Source organism: Dromiciops gliroides, chromosome 3 (assembly GCF_019393635.1).
Source record: "Dromiciops gliroides isolate mDroGli1 chromosome 3, mDroGli1.pri, whole genome shotgun sequence".
Taxonomy (NCBI): Eukaryota; Metazoa; Chordata; class Mammalia; order Microbiotheria; family Microbiotheriidae; genus Dromiciops; species Dromiciops gliroides.
In genome coordinates, this window is record NC_057863.1 from 227569081 (window position 1) to 227588942 (window position 19862).

Sequence of the window (19862 nt, forward strand, 5' to 3'; positions counted from 1 at the left end):
ACAAAGGCAAATAGAAATTAAGTGACTTTTCCAACATCATACAACTAGTAAGTGTCTGAGGCCAGAGAAAATGATAGATAAGCACAGATCTTAACGATGTACCATTAGGGGTTTCCAGGTGAATACAGAAACCTTCGATAAACACCCTCTGGATCTGCTCGTTCAATCATTTCTATCCTACTAACTGCACTACCTTCCAAACTATATCTATCCACTTGATCAACTAAGATCACAGGAAGGATGTGAAATACCTTGTCAAGATCTCTAAGCATTCCCCCAATTGACTAACTCTGTCCAAAAAAGAAAAGAAAAAGAAATAAGACTGACCTAGAGTGACTTAATTTTAATGCAGCCAAGTCAGATAGCACTTATTAAGTATCTGCTATGGCCGAGCATTATCACTGCAGGGGTTGACATTACAAAGCCAAAAATGAAACATCCCTTGCCCTAAGAAAGCCTACCTTCTACTGGAGAAGATAACACATACACTCACCAATAAGGAAATACAAAACAAATACTAAGTGATTTCAAGGAGAGAAGGAAACACTAAAACCTGGGAGAAATCAGGAATCCCAATTTCACTTTCGAGGGTTCACAAACAATTCACTTAAATAACTCATCCCAGAATATTTCCAGCAATCAATGTTAAGCCTGCCACTGTATAGTTTGAGGAATCCACCCACTTCTCCTTTTTTTGAAACCTGGGGCAACATCTGCTCCTCATCTTCCTCTCTCCTGGTTGTGATAATTCCTCATGGTTCACAGACCGTGTTTTCAGCAATCACATCCAGTTCTTTCAATATCCTAGGACTTGGGGGCGGCTAGGTGGCGGTGGATAAAGCACTGGCCTTGGATTCAGGAGGACCTGAGTTCAAATCCAGCCTCAGACGCTTGACACTTACTAGCTGTGTGACCTTGGGCAAGTCACTTAACCCTCACTGCCCTACAAAAACAAAAAACAAAAAAACCAATATCCTAGGACTTGACCTGTTTAGTAAGTGTTCTCCTATTGTCTTCCTACTATTCATCTTGGCTTTCGATTCCTTGTTAACCATTTCTGTTCTAGTCTTCCTAATCTGAAGTTCATTCTCCTTGAAACAGAAAAGAGCAGCAAAAGAGGGCTCCTTATATCCCCTGTTCTCACCATCCCAGCCATCCCCAGAGCAGGCCTATTCTTTGCATCTCCGTGATGTAGCTTAGAAAAAAGATGTTCTGGATGGCCTTGATAATTTTCAGAAGCCTCAGGTTAATTAGGGCTTTTAGTTATTCTTACAGGACTCTTCTGTACTGTCTCCCTCACCAGCCAAACAACAACAGTGCCAAATGCTGATACTTCTTTGAAGGGAGTCGGGGAGTCCACTTGAACTTTTTAGGAGAACTGGGCTCATTCCAACAAATGAAAGAGAATTCTCTCCTGGCTGTTAGTTTTATGGCAAAAGATATGAAGGAGGACTCCGTCTTTACAGCTGCAATTGTTTTAAAATTTGAGCTACAATTATTGTACACTGAAGTAAACTATAATTAGATTCTTGTCATCTTTGGGGGGAACATGTTATTTTGATATTAAATAAACTAGTTCAAGAATCTGGTGGTGAAGGGTTAGGCCAGGGGTAGCAGTGAAGGGCTGACAGAATCTGGAGCTCACGTGGGCTCCACTCCATTTGCCTCAGGAAAAGGAATCTATAGAAAGATTAAAGGCACTAAAATTTCCTGAAAAGGTTGGGAGACAAGCTGATTTTGCTGGTAGACACAAGTTTGGTCACCAGTCTTCTAGAACTCTGGTCATGATTAAATGGGCCTTGAAAAAATATATCTTACATCACAAGAGTTAAGATACATATATGTTTACTGTGTTGTTTGGAATAATGATGGCCTGTTTCATGGTGTTTAGTAGAAAGTAGAAAATGGCTAGAGATGGAGTGAGAGGGATGTGGGAAAGAGGATAAGGATAAATACAATATAAATCTGCTTTAGATTAACAAGCATAGTAAATCCATATGGTATAAAATACTGCAGACATTTTAGTTCCATCTATGAAACTACAGGTAACTTTACCTGGGTTCAAACTAGTTTGAACTCAAAATGAATGAGTAATGATTTCTCCCAGAAAGAAAGAAGAAAGGAAAGTGAATGCTACATCTTCTCAATAGTTCCCAGAAAATTCTGTGCAGGAAGCTTTGTCAGACAATAGTGAGTCAATCAACACTTACTCAAAGCCTATTCTGAGCCAGGCACTGTGCTAAGTGTTGGGAACACAAATGTGAAAAAGATAGCAGCTGTCCTCAAGGACCTTACAATTTAATAGGGGAAGATAATACAGAAAAGGAAGCAAGGAAGGGGAGAGGGTAAGACACTTGGATTTTAACTTAAGAAAAAAGGAAGGAAACACTTTTCTTCAGCTGAAAATTATTTCTATTTTAAAATTCTCGATCACTGAATATGCTACCCTTTCCAAAATGACTTAGGAAATTATATACATAGATGAAGATAATAAGAATGGTGAGAATTATAATAACAGTATTTGTATAGTGCTTTAAGGTTTTCAAAGTGCTTTACAGATACCTCATTTTGTCTTCACAAGAACTCTGGGAGGTAGGTGCTGTTACAGTCTCTATTTTACAGATGAGGAAACTGAGACAGGCAGTGGTTATGTAACTTGCCCAGTGTCACAAAGCTAGCAAGTATCTTAGGATGAATTTTAACTCAGGTCTTCCTGATTTTCTGGCACTCTATAGGTTATTCTCAGAATTACCTTTATTTCTATTAGGAAAAAAAGATGACCGAAATCTACTGTTTATTTCAACTTACAGGAGCACTTCATTCAAATTTTAAAACATGAATGTTTTCTTTGCTTCCATTTCCACTTTGGGCTTCTCCATCAATTTATTTCTGACCCCACTGTACTACTTAGGACTTTCCTATTATGTGCCCCAATACTGAGTAGCTCCCCCCTGCCCAGCTTCCTTTTGTGTGTTTATCTTCCCCATTAGATTGTAAGCTCCTTGAGGAAAAGGGTTGTCTTTTTCTTATTTGTATCCCCAACACTTAGTACATTGCCTGTCACATAGAGGGCTCTTAATGAATGTTGATTGGCTCACTGTTGACTGACAAAGCTTTATGAACAGAATATTCTGGGAACTACTAAAGAAATGAAACATTTGCTTTCCTTTCTCCTCTCTTTCTGGAAGAAATTGTTATTGATCCATTTTAAATTCAAATTGTTACCTTTTTTTTTTTTTTTTTTAGTGAGGCAATTGGGGTTAAGTGACTTCTCCAGGGTCACACAGCTAGTATGTGTGTGTTAAGTGTCTGAGGCCAGATTTGAACTCAGGTACTCCTGACTCCAGGGCTGGTGCTCTATCCACTGCACCACCTAGCTGCCCCCAAATTGTTACCTTTCTTATGGATAAAAAGCTGAGCCAATAGAAAATGTTTTGAAATGATTTGTCTCATAGTCTTTGTTTCTTTTTCTCAAGTGGAATGAGTGGTCACTTAACATTAGTACTATATTGCTTTCCCTTTACTAAAACAACAACAACAAAATCTACTGAGATGATTGGATATTAGTAGCTGAGAAGACGAAAAACTTTAGGAGAAACACACACACACACACACACACACACACACAACAAAGACAACTCATGGGTATATTGGCAGAAAAACTTTTAAAAAAATAATCAACTTTTCTGAATCCTGAGCTCAGGTAGAGAGCCCATTTGTGTATATATTACATCCACAATATATATACAAATATCAAGACATAAGTGTTGGAACAACTAACAAATTTTTTGGTTTAGTTGTTTTTCAGTCATGTCAGACTCTTCGTGAGTCCATTCAGGGTTTTCTTGGCAAAGATACTGGAGTGGTTTGTAATTTCCAGTTCATTTGACAGATGAGGAAACTTGAGGCAAACAGGATTACATGACTTATCCAGGGTCACACACCTAGTAAGTGTCTGAGGTCAAATTTGAACTCACGATGATGTCTTCCTGACTCCAGGTCCAAGGCTCTGTGCACTATGGCATCACCTAGCTGGCCTAACAAGTGGAGGATCAGAAAAGGCCTCATTTAAGAGATAGCCCTTGAATTGAGCCTTGAGAGAAGCTAGAGATTCTAAGAGGCCAACAAGAGAAGGACATGCATCCCAGGCATAGGGGGTACAGGGACAGGCTGTGTCAAGTCTTAGAGACAGGAGGTAGAATACTATCTAGAGGGAATTGCAAATAGACCAGTTTGGATAGAATATGGGGTACTATGAAAGACAGTAATGTGCAATTCACTTGGAAAGGTAAATTAGAGATGGACAGAGAAAGGCCATAGTATTTTATTCTTTTTTTTTGGGGGGGGGGGGGTGAGGCAATTGGGCTTAAGTGACTTGCCCAGGGTCACACAGCTATTAAGTGTCAAGCGTCTGAGGCCAAATTTGAACTCAGGTCCTCTTGACTCCAGGGCCAGTGCTCTAACCACTGAGCAACCTAGCTGCCCCTATAATATTTTATTCTTAAGAACACAACCCTATTAAGCTACCTTCCCTATTAGAGCCTTGAACCATACCACTCTTGCTCTGAGCTTCCCCAACTCTGCTCTCAGAAAGGGTAGGATATATACTAAACTGTGTCCAGACGGTGTTTTCCTCCTTATTTATCACATAACCTGAGATCATTTGGACAACTTCCAACAAGGTTCCCATTGTTACTTTCTTACCAACCAGTTCCTTCTTGCTATATCTCTCTAAGTCCTTTGAAATCATATACCAATTATTGTCTATACACTTCATATGCCAATTACCCATGTACTGCCTTGGGTTATCTCTTTTGCTGTTGTCTAGAATGGTTATGTAAATCTTGTATTATTATTTAACTTTTCAAGTATCTATGTTCTCCCTCTCCAACTACACAATAAGAACCTTGGGGGAAGAAAGCATCCTATAGTTCTAACTCCTACAGTATTTAGCACATGGTGGGTGTTCTACAAATATTCCTAGAAGTGGGAGGTATGGGGAAAGAAATATTTATCTTAGGAGGGAAAAAAAAAACCTATGCTAGCTTTTAGGTTCTGTTGTTTCAGTGGTGTCTGACTCTTCATGACCCCTTTTGGGATTTCCTAGCAAAGACACAGGAATGGTTTGCCATTTCCTTCTCCAGCTCATTTTCCAGATGAGGAAACTGAGATAAACAGTTAAGTGATTTGCCCAAGGTCACATGGATAGCCAGTGTCTGAGGCCAAATTTGAACTCAGATCTTCCAGATTCCAGGCCTGGCACCACCTAGCTGCCCTAAATGTTTGTGATTTAGGAGTGTACCCAAATCTTTGAGACCCCATTTGGGGTTTTCTTGGCAAAGATAATGGAGATTTGCCACTCAGTTACTACTGCCTTACATGACTAAAAATCTATTTTAAAACCAGGTAATAAAATTTTGGCAACCTCATAAAAATAGCTGTGCATTTATAGAAGGGGACTATAAAGCAAGCAGTTTCAATAAATGCTTATTGACTAAATGGATCAGCTTTATTTGCAGTGTGAAGAAATGAGCCACTTCCACTGAATCTTATGCATGAACACAAAAAGCCTATTTTTAAAAGTTGTCTTAGAAGTGCTTTGTTAAGAACTGAAACAAATCAACTAAATTCTTAATATATCATAGTAAGAACACGATCAAATTCTGCGAATTATTGAAAAATTTTATTGAGATAGTCTGTGACAGGTTGAATTTCATGGCCTTAATGAAAGGTAGCAGAGGGCATGTACTTATTGGCTTGTTAATAGAAGAACTTGAAAAAAGTTAGGCAAGGTTGAATCAGTTGCCCACTTGGCCTAGCTATATTTCTGATAGTGCTATAATACAGGGATTTTGTAAAATATGGCAGCATCCTTTCCTAAATTAGCATATACTATAGCATTTTAAATAACTTTTTAAAAATTGTACTTTAAAGTTTGCAAAGCAATATAATATAATAATTACAAAACAATACAAATGTTATCCTCCCAACAACCCTGAGAAATGAAGGGCCTTAAATACAAAGCTTTGAATACTTAAACAAATCTCTGATCTCATCAATCTGGGTAATCCCTGCAGTGCTCTAGATTGTAACCTATCCACACTTTTTATCCAGTGTCACTCTTGTCCATGTTTTCCTAGAAATGTTCCATGCTGGTACTTGGGTAATGTCAAGGGATGTAAAGGAAAGAAATTAGCACTCTAGTTAGACTCCCTGTGGAACATTTCTAGGAAAACATGGACAAGAGTGCCAAGTGTTCCTTGCTGTCACTGCCCACATTTTTCCAGTCATTAATCTTTTTTTCCCTTTTTTTTTGGGGGGGGGCAGGGCAATGAGGGTTAAATGACTTGCCCAGGGTCACACAGCTAGTAAGTGTTGAGTGTCTGAGGCCGTAATTGAACCCCAGTCCTCCTGAATCCAGGTCCAGTGCTTTATCCACTGCGCCACCTAGCTACCCCATTAATCTTTTTAATGATACTTTTTGCACCACATTTGGTAATCTATTATACCCACCATGCATCTTTCCCATTGCCTAGGGTGACCCACAATTTTGATTCTTTGGAGATGGTTATATTCCATGATTCATCACTTTCTCTCCTCCCTTTCATGACCAAACTCTTGGGCAGGGGAGAACTGTCTACACCACTACTGACGGAGAGATATCCCTGAGGACTACCTACTAACTTAGAAAAATACAGATTAAAATTAACTGTGTTGTACTGTATTTTTATTTATTTTGTTAAATATTTCCCAATTATATTTTAATCTGGTTCTCTGTTTTTTGTGGGAATGAGTTTGATATCTCTGGTCTACACTCAAAGCTTCCATTTCCTCTCATTCATTTCTCAACCCTTTGCAGCCTGGCTCTGACCTCATATACACACATACATACACAGACACACACAGACACACACACACACACACACACACACATATGGAGAGAGAGACACACACACAGAGAATACAGACTAGATGAGTTTTTAATCCCTGGAACACTTTTACATTCTTTTTTATTTATTTACTTATTTTTGGTGGGCAAAGAGGGTTAAGTGACACAGCTAGTAAGTGTAAAGTGTCTGAGGCCAGACTTGAACTCAGTTCCTCCTGAATCCAGGGCTGGTGCTTTATTCACTGAGCCACCTAGCTGCCCCACACTTTTACATTCTTAACAATTATTGAGAACACCCTCCCAAAAGCTTTTGTTTTGTGGGACATTATGTAAAACACATATTATATAATATAGAATTACTGTATATTATATAACAAAATATATAAATAGTATGCTAGAATGTTATACAATATTGTATGTACATTCACATGATATACATATTACAATATGCATTATATGCTTATATGTATAATATACATGTATATATTATATATCTCCCACAAAACAAAAGCTATGGGGACGGGGCTATCCTCAATTATTTATGTGTGGGTGTGTACACAAAACAGGTGTGGATATAAACATAAGCTACATGTGTTTATACATACATTTATCACCCCCTAAAAGCTTTTATGTGTCTGTACATACACATATACATACAGTATCCTTAATCCTATTCATGGGACAAGTACTCTTTGTTGTTGTATATATGTACATACATAGACATAAACAAAAGCTTGGGGGAGGGCCCTCAATAATTTTTAAGAGCAAAGAAGTGTTCCTGAGACCCAAAAGTTTGAGAACCACTAATCTTCAAATTCCTCTCTTAACAAATGAGGAAAAACATAAGGCCTAAACTAAGCAAAGTGAGTCATGAGCCCATTTTAGAGATAGAAATGCATGCTGACTGTCTCTTGCAGCAAAGCTGATAAGCAGAAGACAGAAGAGGGGCACAAACTGATGTACTTAAGATACCCTTCAAAGCCTTTTCCAGAGACATGGGAGATTTGGTGTATAGACACACCCATATTTTCCTTTAAAAAAAAAAAAGTTCTTCATGATAATTGATATTAAAGTCCAAGTCCACAGAAGGGTAACAAGCCCTGGAGGAACCACAAGGAAAGAAGCTGCTATTTCTTCTTATACTGGGAGGGCATCACTTGAGGCATCATTGTTCTAAGGTAGATCACTCTAGGCTTAGTCTATTCTAGGCATTACCCTTTGAAGTGACAAGAGCACGAACATGTGCACACATGCACGCGCACGCGCACACACACACACACACACACATGCAGCTAGAACAAAACAGGAGAGATAACAGAAAAAAGAGTAAGATGCTCCAACAACAAGGGTGAGAGCTACTCCGCCTGTATTCCAACTCCTATCCCCCAGCACACTGAGGATTTTTAATAAGATTAAGCTTTTGTAAAATTTTATTTTACTAGAAACCCCCCCCCCGTTGCGGGAGGACTTGGTCCTTATATGAGAGGGTGGGCAGGAGAGGAAGAATCCCTAGCCTCCTCCTGGTGGCCAAAGGTTCTTCTGAAGGCTTCTGAATGGAAAGGGGTCCTACCACTTGGTGGTCAGGAGAGATGAAGATTAGCGACAGAGTGGGGAGGTATGCTGCCTGGACTCACAGTGCCCCCCACTGATGCAGGGGCTTCTTCTCAAATTACAGGGCCAGGGACGTCTAACTCCCAAAGCGTTTCCTTCCTTCCCTTCCACCCTCATTCTATTTTTGCATGTGCAGTAATTGTATGTTTCTAAGATGACAGCAACACATAGCAGGGGTTCTTAACTTGGAGCATGTGGACTTTCAAAAGATATAATCTAAAAAAAATTTTTAATTAATTAATTAAAATAAAATGCCACATTTAAATAAATAAATAATATTTTGTTTTGCTTCTTTAAGGCTGGGTCCCCTTATCTCACTCAGGCTGGTCTGTCACTCATAGGCCCAGTCTCACCACTTGGCATATGAGTTTGGAATTCTTTGTTTCTGAGCTGGTCAAGTTTGCATTTCCGTAGGCAGCCTGGTGGCACCCCACATTAATAATAACAACAACAATCACAATAATTGACACATATCTCTATGTGCCAGGCACTATGATAAGTCCTTTATAATTATTATCTCATTTGATCCTCACAACAAACCTGTGAGAGGGGTTCTATTATTAACTCTATTTAAAGATGGGGAAACTGAGGCAGAGGGGAAGTGTCTTGTCTAGGGTCACAGACCTAAGAAGGATGAGACTGGATTTGAATTCGAGTCTTCCTAATTTCAGGTCCAACATTCTATCCACTGCACCATGTAGCAGAGACTTACTATACAGGTGCCAACTGAGTGCAGACACCTCTTAGGTTTAACCTATTACAGATGACAGCTCCTTTACTCAAGAGATCCAGTAGTTTTAGACCCTCAGTATCAGGAATTATAGGCATACACTACCACACTTGGTGAATTATCCTTCTTCTTTTTTTTGCTCAAAGTAATTTTGTTTGTTTGTTGTTTTTGTGGGGCAATGAGGGTTAAGTGACTTGCCCAGGGTCACAGAGCTAGTACATGTCACGTGTCTGAGGCCGGATTTGAATTCGGGTCCTCCTGAATCCAGGGCTGGTGCTTTATCTACTGTACCACCTACCTGCCAGAATTTTTTAAAAAATTATAACTATTTTAAAATAACCCATTCCCTTTACAATTCTATACATTTTATGTATCTAAAAATAGTATTCTGAGAAGGGGGCCCATAGGCTTCCCCACACTAGTAAAGGGATCCATGACACACAAAAAAGTTAATAACCTCTGTTGTACAGAATCAGAAAGAACTCATAATAAGCAAATAACAATTTCTACTACAACAATTTTATCTATTTATCCCAATAAGAATGGCTATTTAAAAATATTCCTAAGATTCCTAATTTCTTTTAGAGTTTGATTTCATCATCTATAAAATGCCTAGTTGGTCTCTAAGGTCTCTCAGAGGCAGATGATAGCTCAGTGCTGGGCCTAGAATAAGGAAGACCTTAGTTCAAAACCAGCCTCAAAACCTTATTTTGTGACCCTGGGCAAGCATCTGTTTGCCTCCCTTTCATTAACCTCTATAAAATGGAGGTAAATAAAAGCACCTATCTTGTAGAGCTGCTGAGGATGGAATGAGATAATAATTTGTACAAAATACTTAGCACGATACCTGGCACACAGTAGGCATTATATAAATGCTTATTCCCTTTCTCTTCCAGATATAGATCTATGATCCCATAGCAGATAACAGTCATATAATAGTTTATACACTTTAAAGATAAGGTACGTTCAATTCACTTAAGTCCAAATATTTTTTTACCAGCTTTTAAAAAAAATTTAAAATTAATAGGAAATTACTATTGCTTTTTACCTTTAAAAAAAAAGTGGCTTCATTTCTTTTCTAAGTCCCAATGTTTAAACAAGAATTAAATATTGTATGAAAATTGTCTATCCAACCATATTCAGCTTTTTTCCACCAAATGACTTATTAATTATTATTTATCAATATTTTGTTTATTAATGTTGGCATGACATTTGCAAAATATCCATGGAAAATAGACTGATTTAAAACTTATTACTAGAATATAGGACAAAAAAAAAATTTAAGTCTTCCAGATTTCTGACTGACTTTCACAACATGAGAAGTTAACTGGAGTGAATGTTAATGGGAGATTAAAAGACCAGAACAGGACTTGGAGTCAGAGAGAGCTGGGTTCAAGTCCTGACTCTCACACCAACACTATGGTAGTGGGCAAATCATCCTCTTGAGCTACAATTTCCTCACTTTTAAAACATATTTGCACTACTTACATCACAGGACCGTGTTGAGGATTGCTTTGTAAATTACAAAGGGCTACATAAATGTTAGTAGTAGTAATAATAATCATTCCTCACCTGCGAATAAGTAGACCCAGAATGATTTAAAAATTGGTCATAATGTCTCTATTTTTTGCCACGTGTAAATGGCATTACCTCTCTACCAGGAAAAAAAAGAGTCTGTACATTATAGCCATTCATTATCACTTTGGGTCTATTCATAGCTGAGGAATTAAATTCTCCAACTGGAAGTTTTTAGTACAAAAACCATATGTGCTCTTTGAATAGTTTAAATGGCCCTGGGATGAGACAAAGAACTGCAGAGAAAAACCACACTTAACAAATCCCTTCCCTGCAATGCAGTGTAATGCCTAAATAATACAACTGCAACAGGATGCAGAAATAGGCTTTTAAAAATCATTACAGCTGGTGCCCAGTCACATGATTTACATGGATTCCACTGTAATAAAGCTAGGATTGTGCTTCACAGACACTGCCAAAGAGCGAGCGTAGGTGTATTATTCACATCTTTTTTTGTTACCCATGGGCCCTCTGTTTCATATGGAAAGGATAGTTACATAAAGACTGACTTTCTACACAAGTATATACAATATAGCCCCTGAGTACCTTTCTCCTTGGTCCTCTTACTGCATATGCACATAGACAACTGATGTTCATTTATAAGGTTAATAAAAGGATGGAGCTTAAGCCACACCAACAGTATGTGCTGAGACTTAAAATGATTTAAAAAAATACACTGCAGAGGAGTTTGCAAGGCTTTAGGTGAACTATTCTTGTGAAAAACAAATGACTCGAGGCTAGATGTTTAATTCAAATCTAATGCCCATTATACAAAATAGACAAGGCAACAGAGCGATGTACAATAATGCCATACTATTGTGTACACATACTTTCATGCCCAATTATAACAAGGTTACTCTACATATAAACAAGTGACATCCAGTTTCCATTTACACTTTTCCCCTCTTTCTACCACCAAATTCCATATGTAAAAGGCAAGAGTACAACATGCATCTAATATAAATTAAGTTGTCTTGTTGCAATTAAACAGCTATACTCACAGTGTTTTTCATTATAATACATAGCATCATAGCATACTACTTTGATGCTTAGTTCTTTCAAACGACTTTGATCTCTCTCTGCTATGGATTTGCTTGTTTCTTATTTTAAAGCATAAAGTTAACTAATTTTTTTAGAACTCAAATTTAGAAACTCTTCTCTCTTTTGTGTTCTGTACATCAAGTCTTAATTTCAGAGAACTGTAATCCAGCAACACAGCTGCAGAAAAGAATATTGAAACGTTCCTTTAGAAAAGTCGGACATTTTTAAAAGCATCTAATTGCAGAACATTAAGTTGGATTTCTTTTTCTGTCTACATGTGAATCTCCTCCTCTCTGCACTGAAAATGCAACAGCCATTTTAAGAAGTAAAAATGCCAAAGAAGAACTAGAAACCTTAGCCCTAGGAATTTTTCTGTCATCTATCTTATAGCAAAAGCTTACTCTATTTAAAAAGTGGTAATGTATAGCCTTCTGAGGGCTGGAAATAATGCTGTATTAACATCCATTTTTTGGTTTGGCAAGAAAACAGACATTCCATCTATTTTAACAAAAACATTCATATGAAAGGAAAAAGAAATAACTTTCAGACTAAGCAAAAGACCCAAATGTACCTACCTCAGAGTGGAATTCCCCTCATCAGTACTGATTTTAGAGTGAATATAATTCCTATCTTCTCCAGAATCATCAGCTTGCCTTCTCACTCCAGCAGAGGGTTCCTGAAAAGGATAACACACTAAGACACCGAGTCATCAAGTTTCTTTCTTCAGAAAACCTAGTATTATGAAACCTCTCATTTGCGGATTTGCCTTGCTTGAGTATACATGAAGTCAATAATGTTGCATGTCTTCTTGAACTGACTTGGCTTAGAATGTAGTAGTGTGCCATGTGACTTTCCCATCCAGCTTTACAACTTCCCTCAAATAACTGAATGCCTCCTCTTCAACCCCCACTCACACCCCTATTCTGTTCTGCAAGAAAAATAAAATAGACATGGGAAGTCAACAAACCTTTTTTAACTAAAATGGCAAAAACAAAAAACCACAACATGCTAAAATTTACTTGAGGGCTGTTTTCTTTTTTGTTTTGTTGTTCAGCATTTTAACAAAGACAATTCATAGCTAAGGCTTTTCACATTTCATGGCCACTATTTACAGCTTTCTCCAGATTTAGAAAGCATGAAATTCTTAGGGGTCAGCCTCGACTGTTTTGCAAGCTGAATTCAGTTTTATACTCAAATGGCACTATCTTAGAAACAATATGCTCTCAGTCAACGCATTTCCGTCTAGTACCAAGATTCAGTGAATTATAGTTTCCTTTAAATAAGCACGCTGAATATTGGCATTAATTTGACTGGTTGTGTTAAGCACAAAACACATCTCTGTTACTCTCCCAAATCTGAAGTTTATTATTTTGAATCAAACAGGGCATATAGTATAATGAACTCTCAATAAATATTCTTGATAGATTCCAAAGGAGTTAGACTGTATTTAATTCAACAGATATTTCGTTTCTGGGTGGATATGCTTTTAAGGGAACAATGCTTAGTTCAGCCTGAAACCTCTTACTATTGAAAGTGGAGCCACCTATTATTTAATTACTCTTATCTACAAGGCTAACTTTTCACCCTAAAGGCAATACCTGATAATATAAATACAGAGAAAGATGAAGTACCAGTTAAAAAAAAAAAAAGAACGAAAAATGTTACCCAAATTCAAGTTTGGGTTATATTTTAAAGTTTGTTTTTTGTTGTTTTTTTATCCTTAAAAGGAACTATTTTTTTTTTATTCTTTTCACAAGTACATGTGTTTGTGTGTATGTATTTCTTCCAGTTTTTTCTCCAAAAGAACAAAATAGGAGAAAGAATTAAAATACAAAAGTCCATTTCATAGGTATTGATACTAATATAAACTATATGTATGACAGTGAAATATTTATATGTCTGTGTATATGAGAATATGTTAAAATTAAAGTTGGTCTTCAAACTTAATTTCACTTATTTCAATTTCAGAGTTAAATGGGTTTCTTTTTGCTTTTTTACCTGTTTATAATGTTCAGTAGATGGTGATGACCTGGATCTTTCATGTATATACTGGGGTTTCTCGTGTTGCTCAAGACTAGCATCCAGTATATCATCAGCTGAATGATATCTCCCAGAACTCCTTGCTTCTAAGGGCTTTCTTTGTTCTTTCCAGGAAGCTTGATACTCTGCAAAGGTTCCCAGTCTCTGAGGTTGCTCAGATTTCCCCACCCTGTCAACTTTACTGCTGGTGTAGTTCAAGTTCTCTCCAAAAGAAGAAGTCCGTGTCCTTTTTTGATACCACTGTTCTCCTCCACCATGTCCATAAGTTTTTCTACCTGGTCTCTCAGTCTGCTCTTTTGGCAAGCCATAAATGGCTTGTCTTTGGGTGGGCCTATGATGGGAAGGCTTACTTGTTTCCTCAAAAAACTTCCACCGATCAGCAAAAGAGCCCATGGCTTCCCCTGATGTGCTGGGATACTGGTGGGAATGATGGTAATCTCCTGAAATTCCCACCTCATTAATTTTCTCTGGTTCAGAGTAAGACTTCAGCTTTTGTTCTGCTGTGAATCTCTTTCTGCCTCCAATGCGGGACACATGCTGCATACCATTCCCAGACGTGGATGCCTTGGTCTGACTTACATCAAAGAAATGGGAAGCACTATCAGAATCTAATGTCAACAAAGAGGAAGAACTATATCCGTTGGCCTTTTGTTCAGGTGATGACCTTGGGTAATGGTCAGCAGAGCTGGGCTCTAAGTCTCGCCGTTTAAAAGAAGTAGCTCTCAGAACTCGGGCTTGGGCTTCTTTTAAGTGGTCCTTATAGGTATTATTGAAAGATCCCTCCGAGGTTTTATTGAAATTCTCACTGGCCTCTGTTTTCCAGCCGGCAGCATATTCTTCTTCTTCGTTTGTCCCGGTCAAAGTAGCTGTGCTTCGGCTTTTCTGGAGTTTTGCTCGTCTTAACTGAATCTCATTTCTTAGGGTTGTTGCAAATCGGTCACTCCTTCGTGCTGGTTTACCTACCTGTGCATCAAATGGTAGTGGTTTCTCTATACTAGTTTCTTGACTGTTTTCAGACCTATTTTTCCCTTCTTGAGCTAAGGAATGTAACATGGGGGTCTTCTGTGGAGAGATTTTACTACTTTCTTCTTCACCCCACTTAAAGTCTTCCACAACTCTCTTTTGATTGGATTTTTCAACGTGGCTGGATTTCTGAGAGTCATCGTCACCAGTGGGCCAGCCATCTCCTCCTCTATCCATTGAGTAAGAATTATTCCTTTCATTGAAATCCATAGAAGACTCGTCACAGTGAGGTAGGTGGCATTTGGGTTTTGGGCCCACCATGTTTATGTTTATGGCAAGATTTTCATGTGTTCCAAAAGGCACATCAGTCCCAGTCCCAGAATTCCAATATTCATCTTTGAGGAGCTGTGGTTGGTTGCTTCCCTGAGCTGGTTGTTTTTTTGTTATACAGTAGTAACGAGACTGTCCAGTGTTCTCAATCTTCTGGTCAGCAGCACTATCAATGGAAGCAGGGGTACTCAGTAGCCTAACTTGGGCAGGATTATAGGTCTGAATGTGGTCAGCAGGCAGCTCTTGGTGGCCAACATAATGAGCCAAATGTCGCTGTTCCTTTGATGAACTGGCTGCCCTGGAACTGTGAAAAAAAGTGCTTTCATCACTATATTGGCGCTGGTGGTGATAACCATAAGCAGGCTGTGCAAAACGAACATCCGTGCTGGACAAAGAAGACTGTAGTCTGTTATTATTACTCCCTGGGTTGTTGCTATATCTATCATCAGAGGATGGCCAATTATAGTCCAAGTTGAGATCAGGTTTATAGGTGGCATTACTTGTCCTTTTCCCATCACTTACTCGTATCATTCTTCGCTGCTGATCTGCAGTTTCTGACCTCCACTCACTCCTTGGCTGAGATCGATTGAGAACTGTAAAGTGCTGGGTGCCGGCCATCTCTGAGTATGCAGGACTCTGGGCTTTCTCATGACTTTTGGTAGCCGCAAAACTGTCACTACGGAGAGGTGGAGGTGGGGGTGGTGGGGAAGAAGATGCTTTTTTCTTCTCAGGGACATACCAAACAGGCCCAAAACTAGACCTTCCAGAACTAACAAGCTTGGGATCAGTACTTTCTTCCAATCTAGGGCTTCTGTTATTTTCATACTGGAAAGCAGATGGCAAACATCCAAGTCTCTCTTCTAGACTTTGAGTATTATCACTGAAGGACTGGATTTGTTTGCTAATTCCTGGCTTTCCTGAATCCCACAGGCCTACCTTATACAGCATGTTCTCTGTAGAAGAGGCATCAGCCTTAGACAAAGTATGGTCAGGGGTGCTAGAGGTGGTAGAAAATGAGCCATAGGCAGAATCACGCTTGTTTGGATTGCCTAGGTGGTCAATGCTGCTGTTGGACTTTGCGGCAGAAAGTCGTCCATAGGAGTATGGCTGGGAAGGGTGGTCCAAGCTGTCCATACTCCCCAGGGAACTGAACTGGTCAGAAGTGCGATGCAGGTTTGTCTGATCCCATGAACTTGATAGGTCATGGGACGAAGAGCTAGAAAAGGAGAAGAGCACCAAAGAAAAGTTATTTTTCAGAAACATTGAAAGTTAAGATAAAAGAACAAATTATAACAAATTTTTGAAAAGATTCATGCAGAGCTGCTCCTATTTGTAAATTTAACAAAGCTAAACAAAAAAAGGCTTCTGATATAAAATATGATTATTGAATTTTCACATTAGATTTAATATTTCTAAATTATTATATGGCAAGATAATCTCTCCGTAGACAAAATGAAAGAAAAATTATAAGACTTTTCTCTTTTCATTATAGGACTCTAATTTTACCATCTGAAATACACACCAAGGAAAAGAAAAGGAGTGCATCATGGGTATGCTACAAGGGCACCCATCAGAAAGTTATAAATAAGGGACGCATAAAAGGACACTAGGAAGAAATGAAAGGACTCCAAGTAATCAGGTTCTGTAAGTCACTCCTTTACCACATCTTTTTCAATGCTTGTGCTTCATTACTATTTTACTATAACAAGTATGAACCCACTCTCCCCAAGGACTTTGTATGAGTAAGTGAAGAGGATGACCCCCAGTTAAGGTTCGACTCTAATTATTATTATTTTTGTTTTGTTTTGGGTTTTTTGGCAGGGCAACGGGGGTTAAGTGACTTGCCCAGGGTCACACAGCTAGTATGTGTCAAGTGACTGAGGCCAGATTTGAACTCAGGTCTTTCTGAATTCAGGGCTGGTGCTTTATCCACTGTGCCACCTAGCTGCCTGGGGTCTGATGTTTTAATAACATTTTTGAAAATTATTTTCAAATAGTTTACAATATTTACGAGATTTTACCCCTTCATGACTTTTGGCCCAACCTGTACTAAGAGGTCAAGTCTCCAGAGAACAGATGACTTACTATTACTCCCTAAGAGTCTATAGGTAACCTTAAGAGTCTAGAGTTTCTAGTTACCATTATTCACAGCATACCCTCCCTCATTATGTTTCCCATTGATTATCAGTAACACTTAATTACCTTTTAGAAAAGGTATTTACCAAGTAGGCATAGCAAAGACAGTCATTATAAATACAACTCCTTCCCCCCAAATGGGGATGTATTCCCTTTGCAAACATGAGATCCAAGGGCAAAATAGGCTCAAACTTAAAATGGTAATAAAATGTATGTTGTTGCAGTTTAGTTGTGTCTGCTTCTTGGTGACTTGATTTGAAGTTTTCTTGGCAAAGATACTGGAGTGGTTTGCCATTTCCTTTTCCAGCTCATTTTACAGATGAGTAAATTGAGGTAAACAGGGCTAAGTGGCCTGCCTAGGACTACACTTAAGAGTCAGAATGCCAGATTTGAACTCATGAACATGAGTCTTCCTGATCCCAAGTCCAGTGTTCTATCTACCATGCCATACAGCTGCCCAAATAAGGTATATACATGTAGGAAAATTGTGTGGTGAAGAGCTAATTCATATTTCTTGCTTACTGGAAGTCCTACTCTGCCTTCATGGAGACCTCATGAAATTTCCAGTAGGTGTAGTTCTCTGCTCAACTAGTACCTTTATAGAGTTCTGAGGCTGGCTTTCTTTGGTGTGTTCAGCTTGTCTTCAATGTGTTAGCTCCCAGTACAAATGACACAGACATATGAACTCCTGATCCAGGAGGGGTCATTCCTTCCCAAGGACAATTCCCTTCTAATAAGTTCTTCATCTTTGGACTACCTCTGTACTGATTGGCTCCTGAACTAGTAAACCTATTTTACTTTTGATCAACTGATTCAAAGGAGAGAGATATTTAAATCTTCCCAGGGCTGACCAAGTGGAAGACATTTTAGAGATCATCTAGTCCAATTCCCTTTATTTTATAAATGAGGAAACTGCAGCAGAGTTTAAGTAGCTTACTTATATAGCAGAGCTAAGATTTGAACCCTTTTCTCTCACTGCAAATCCACACCAGGCTGCCTAATACTTCAATTACCGCCCCTCCCCCCCCCAAAGGCTTCCTTTCTATTTTCTCACCCTTATGTCCCATCAACCAGCCTAAGCCCGACAATGCACTAATTAGTAGTCAATACCTGCACTGATACTTCTGTAGTCAACTAAGGAATTTATCTTTTTATTTATCCATTATTAATACATCAAAATGATGTTAACCAATTAGTTTAGTTTCTGGCTCAAGAAAATTGACATACTATAAACTGCTAAAACATCCATTAGCCAAATAAGCCAAACTCTTTGGCTGAGAAGAGAAGTGAAATATTAGTAAGCGCATATGTTGTGGGTATTCTATAACTAATTGAGTTTCATACACATAATAATGGTTACACAACAAAATCCTTAATATAGTTTTTTTAATTGAGATGACTCATAAAATTATTTAAAACAATAAGCAGGGTTACTAAGATACAAGTACTATCTAGAAGCATCACTAATGCATATTCAGAGAATCTTAGATTTGGAAAGAATTTTTTAAATCAATTAGTACTACCCATACCTAAGGCAAGAATCCTCTCAGTAACAAGTTCAAATAAGTAGTTTATCAAGTCTACACTGGAAGAATTCCAGGAACAGGTAAATCACTACTTCCAGAGGTTCGTACTACTACTCTTCACTCCCAGGCTTGAAGCATTTTTTGTCCCTAATAAATGAGTCCTCCTTGTAAGACTCAACAGTCTATTGCATTGTTGTGTAATGAGTTTTTGAGTAGTCAAGCTTCTTGAAAAAAGAACCTGTGATTCTATCACTTTCACAGGGTCATGTAAAGGAAGCCAAAATATATTACCAGATGAAAAAAATATAAAGAAAACTACTAGGTAAAGGATTCAAAGGAGTTAAGGACATCATTTGGATTTTTTAATATTTTCTCTGAGAAGAAAACAATTGTATTTGTTAAAAATGAAATATCACCCCTTCCTTCCTTGAAACCCTGTAACCCTGATGCAATTCTGAAAAATCTCCAGACAAAGTGGACATATAAATAATAGTAATCATGATTTAATATAAAAGTAGACACACGCTACTTCCCCTAATTGAAAAACTGCAAAAATGAGCTATAATGGAGATTGGATTACTTTAAGTAATTTTACTAATGAAATGGAAAATCATCTAATCATCTTTTCATTCAAGCTGTAATGGTCCTTTGAGAATCTGTATATATTTTCAAACAGCCTTGAGTTCTAAACATTACCCTCTTTCATTCCATCTTAAATGTGTAATAACATATTTGATCCACCTCTTCTTTACCTCACATGAACACTGAAGAATGGAGAGAGGATGTTTACTTTCAACAAAGAAAATAAAAGTTATTTTAGGCAGTAGTCTGATTTCTTGAAATCAGACCATTACTACTACTGTGATATCATATACCCATTAGGTACACAATAAAAGCTTTGTTAACAGTACAAAGAGTCTGCAGACTCTAAAAAGGACATATTCCCAGAATGTGGAAATCAGGCCATAAAATGTCATCTTCTTAAATGAAAATTAATATAGAAGAGTAATAGAATACTTGA

At 38.1% G+C, this 19862-nt stretch overlaps 1 protein-coding gene across 3 annotated transcripts in view; it reads right to left on the minus strand.

Moving 5' to 3' along the window:
• SHROOM2 (shroom family member 2) overlaps nt 1-19862 on the minus strand; it is a 244564-nt gene that overhangs the window by 75470 nt on the left and 149232 nt on the right. For all 3 annotated transcript variants that reach the window (XM_043992671.1, XM_043992672.1, XM_043992670.1), the window contains exons 4-5: nt 13845-16395; nt 12422-12522 (exon numbers count right to left, since the gene is read on the minus strand). In XM_043992671.1, the coding sequence (XP_043848606.1) occupies nt 12422-12522; nt 13845-16395 (2652 nt within the window). The remainder of the gene's footprint in view (nt 1-12421; nt 12523-13844; nt 16396-19862) is intronic.